This window comes from Aplysia californica, unplaced genomic scaffold (assembly GCF_000002075.1).
Source record: "Aplysia californica isolate F4 #8 unplaced genomic scaffold, AplCal3.0 scaffold01116, whole genome shotgun sequence".
Classification (NCBI taxonomy): domain Eukaryota; kingdom Metazoa; phylum Mollusca; class Gastropoda; order Aplysiida; family Aplysiidae; genus Aplysia; species Aplysia californica.
In genome coordinates, this window is record NW_004798386.1 from 61,909 (window position 1) to 66,572 (window position 4,664).

Below are 4,664 nucleotides of genomic sequence, written 5' to 3' on the forward strand. Positions count from 1 at the left end.
TAATAATAATAATAATAATAATAATAATAATATAGGTGATCAGGATAATGGTGATAACTAGTATTCATGTGATATCATCGGAATTCTAACAGGGAGCAGCCTTTTCTGGGAACCACTTAGCTTAATGTCTCTGAATGAAGCCACACCACGTCACGCCCCACCTCGCCATGCCACGCCATGCCACACCACTACGCCACATCACGCCGTACCATGCCAGACCATGTTATACAATACTGTGCCATAACAATAATTTCATACTATACTCTTGTGGAAGAAAAAGCTGAAAAATTATAAGTAGGAAGAGAAATTGAATGTAAAAAAGTGACAATGTGTTAGAGCTGCTTTCATGGCAGTGGGCGATATACTATCATGTAGCAATGAACACATGATCCAATCATTCTTGTCATTTTGTTCTTTAAAAAAAAGCATTGTATAGAGCTATTAATGGCCAAGCTCTTCCCGATGAGACGTATTTTTCTGTGGTTTCATAAAATATTGGGAAGCAAACCTAGTTCTATGTCACTGGCGTCTGTGATGTACTGGTTAGGCGCTTCGTCGCTGCATGCTTCCATTGACGCAATGTATACCATTTAGTGGGAGGGCTTCAACCTTGTCTATCAAGGCCAATCCAAGCTGAGATGACCATAATGTCCCAGCAGAAAGACAGAATTTGATGCTCGATAACATTTCTTTCTTTCCAAGAGTCGAATTCTGGTCTTCTACGTGCGATGGCGAGGCACCTAACCGCTACAGCACAGACTGTTTTTTATTGTGCCAATGTGCTTTCCTTTACCAGCCAAACAAACAATAGTTTTATGTTATGTTATTGTCTCGTTCCAGATTCTGTGCACAGTAGATGTCAGCCTCCCTTATGCTCTCGGGTTTTCTTTGACGTGTCAACGATCGCAGACGCTGAGACAGTCACCGGGGCAGAGCTTCGGATCTTTACCGAGGTTGACCTCGACCGTGAGAATGGCGGTGGCCTCGCCTCAGGTCCTGGCGTCACGGCGTCGCATTCCGGGCCGTCGGGTGGTTTGGCGCGAACACAGCCTGGGGTATCTGCTGGCACGGCACCACAGCACAGGATAGAGGTGCACGAAATCGTGCGGCCTGCGTCAGGCAACGGTGAGGCAATATCCAGGCTGCTGGACACACGAGTGGTCAAACTGACCAACTCATCGTGGCACAGTTTCGATATCCACCCTGCAGTATTAAAGTGGAAACGTGGGAAAAGTGGCAACCACGGTCTTGAAGTGAGAGTGGTGTCCCAGCGGCCCGTGTTGTCCACAGAGAAGCACGTCCGTGTGCGCCGGTCAGCCCAGCTGGCAGAGTCTGACTGGGCGATACAGCGACCTGTGCTGGTCGTTTACACAGACGATGGTACATCGCCGGACTCTTATTCAAAACCCTCTTCGGGGTCTCCTACTTCTTATTCATCATCATCATCGTCTTCAACAAAGACAAAGTTGCCTCGACGAAAGAGACGCAGCGCTGGCGATGAGAAGTCTAAAAACAAGAAGAAGAATAAAAAAGACAGAAAGAGAAACCGAAGGAAAAATAGGAAAAGGAGAAAGAAGAAGAAGAGTAGGAAGAGGAATGGTCCTAAGAACATTTGCAAGCGCCATGGGCTCTATGTTGACTTTAATGACGTTGGCTGGGACGACTGGATCGTTGCGCCTGCAGGCTACAATGCCTACTACTGTGGTGGGAACTGTATGGCGCCTTTGCCACATTTTGCAAAGGCTTCGAACCACGCAATGCTTCAGGCCCGTGTGTACAAGGTAAACCCTAGCGCTGTGCCCATGGTGTGCTGTGTTCCCATCAAGATGTCGCCGATCCCCATGCTGTACATGGACGAGAAGGGACGCACAGTGTTGAAAAACTACCAAGATATGGCTGTTGAAGAGTGTGGGTGCAAGTGAGCGATGTCGCGTTCTCTATCTATCTTATCGACACTCTCCTCATGGTAGACAACTGAAATATTGAGGAAGGAGGATAAAGGTTGATTGGTTTTAGTTTGACTGACCGTGAAGACAAAGACAAAGGTTGTTGATCCTGGTAGTAATGTTCCCAACCTCTCTGACGTGGAAAACCTCAGAATGTTCGATCCCACGCCTTGCTGTATCTACCGTGTGTTCGACTTATTTCGGGAACTTCTAGTGCCCAAACTCCAAGTTCACTTGACACATACCTAAGCATAGTACAAGGTAGTATGTTATTCCTAGGGCAAGGTACCATGGCGCCACCAGTTCTAAATACTATGTTATCACAACCAAGGTAGTGTGCCATGGTGCCACTAAGTGAGGTGCTATGTAACCACCACCCAGGCAGGACACTGAGCTACATGTAAGGCTTGTATCCAAGGAAAAGGCCTGTAAGGGCCATACGACAGGGCAGGGAAAGTAACCCATGGCCCCCAAGGCGTTTCAACACACTTGAGTGAATGTGGAAAAGAGTGTCTTCGCGACCAATGAATATTTGGATCTACCTCGTACTTAAATAATTGAAACTGTTGAGAATCCCATGTTGTTGTGATTTTTATCTGTATATTATGAACTTGATATATGTGACAAAGTTGAATTGATAATTTGCAGATTTGCAGTCGTGTTTTCTGTCAATATGACTTCAGTAAGAGAATTTGTATTGTCCAACAATCAAGTTACATTTTCTTTGAACACATCTGAAGTCCCTGTTAGGTAGTAAAGATATGGATATACACGTTTTTGTAAGTACTTAAAAAATATTATCCTCTGGTAGGACTGTTTATCGCCGAATTTCCGAAGGACTGGGACAAAAAATAAAGACAATGCAAACGGGCATAAAGGCTTGGGTATAGTGGGTAAGATTTATCGATTTCCCCTGCCCATTTCTCGATCGCTGTTTTAAAGCCTCCGTGCATAGTACATACATGTAAAGGCACTGTATACTTTGCCGTTTACCGTCAGTTTTATGTGGCCAGTTAAGTTTTTATTTGTTGTTTTATTTTTTCATTAACACCATTTGTCACGGACATTTTTGATAAAAAATGGCTAACATCTTTTAGATGTTCCTTGTTTTATTTGTCATTTCCTTTTTTGAGGGTTAAAAGAATAGAGGGAGTGCATATTTGAGCCTATTTATGGGTTGAGAGAGGGGGGAGGGGCAGATAAAGTGTTGTCTGGTGTGTGTACTTGGCGGTGTATGTCTGTTTGTTTGTACATGGCATTGTTCTAACCAGTACCTCATGATTTTGCTCCAGTTTATTAGGCAAATATTCACCGATTTCTTTGCAGAAAACATCCGTTTGAATCACATTGTGTCTACCATAAATATAAATATTATTATACTTAACCTCCATGCATTAGCAAGGTCATTCCTTCGGCTGACAAACAGGTGACTTAGTTTGTGTGAGTGTGTGTTTGTGTGTGTGTATGTATGTGTATGTGTGTTTGTTTGTGCATGTCTGTCCGTCTGTATGCATGTGTGTGTGTTTGTGTGTGTGTGTGTGTGTGTCTGTCTGTATGCGTGGGTTTGAGTTCTGATCAAGAAAAACTTGACCCATTTTCATAATTCTCCCAGACACAGTTGTTCAGATCACGAGAAATTTTCTCGTGTTTTCTCTCTCTCTCTCTCTCTCTCTCTCTCTCTCTCTCTCTCTCTCTCTCTCTCTCTCTCTCTCTCTTTATCTCTCTCTGTTTCTCTCTTTCTTTCTCTCTCTCTATCTATCTCTCTATCTATCTCTCTATCTATCTAGCTGGCTATCTATCTATTTATTTATTTATCTGTCTTCTTCCCTCTTTTCTTTCTCTTACCCCACCACCTCCCCATCTCTCTCCCCCCCCCTCTCTCTCTCTCTCTCTCTCTCTCTCTCTCTCTCTCTCTCTCTCTCTCTCTCTCTCTCTCTCTTTCTCCCTCTTCCTCTCTCTCTAGTCTTCTATCCGCTTCAATACACCAATGAGAACTCTTTCTTACTAATATCCGAGCTGTTCAAGACGGAAAAGATCAGAAATTCAGTCGAGTGCACAGCCTTTTCCTTCTGCCTCAGTTATTTCGATCATTTCATTTTTGCCCAAAAACAACAGGCAGAGATGAAAGTGCAGTAGCCCTGTTTTGAGGAAGCAATGGGCTATGAACGATTGGGAAAGAGGTGTCTTTTTTTATGCTCGCTTTTTTTTTTTACTTTCTCATTTTTTTTGTCAAACTTCTCAGGTAAACTTTCCTATCTGTCCGTCTATCTATCTTTCTATCTGTATGCCTTTTAGTGACAACCCCCCCCCCCCTCCCTCTCTCTCTCTCTCTCTCTCTCTCTCTCTCTCTCTCTCTCTCTCTCTCTCTCTCTCTCTCTCTCTTCATCCACTTGTTTAATTATCTTTCTAGCTATTTCTATACGTATACGTTTGTCTATTTGTTGCACAAATCTATCTATCTATCTATCTATCTATCTATCTATCTATCTATCTATCTATCTATCTATCTATCTATCTATCTATCTGTCTATCTATCTATCTATCTATCTATCTATCTATCTATCTATCTATCTATCTGTCTATCTATCTATCTATCTATCTATCTATCTATCTATCTATCTATCTATCTATCTATCTATCTATTTCTTTCTCTCTACTTTTCTCCCTCTCCTCATCCCTCTCGCCTCTCTCTCGGTCTGATGTCGATGGTTCTCTCTC

The 4,664-nt window shown here is 43.0% G+C and overlaps 1 protein-coding gene across 2 annotated transcripts in view; it reads left to right on the top strand.

Moving 5' to 3' along the window:
• The window catches only part of LOC101856623 (bone morphogenetic protein 2), a 65,475-nt gene extending 61,821 nt beyond the window's left edge, over positions 1-3,654 (top strand). For both annotated transcript variants that reach the window (XM_005111767.3, XM_005111768.3), the window contains exon 3: positions 841-3,654. In XM_005111767.3, coding sequence (XP_005111824.1) covers positions 841-1,922 — 1,082 coding nt within the window. In that variant the 3' untranslated portion in view covers positions 1,923-3,654. The remainder of the gene's footprint in view (positions 1-840) is intronic.
• The last annotated feature ends 1,010 nt before the right edge of the window (positions 3,655-4,664 follow it).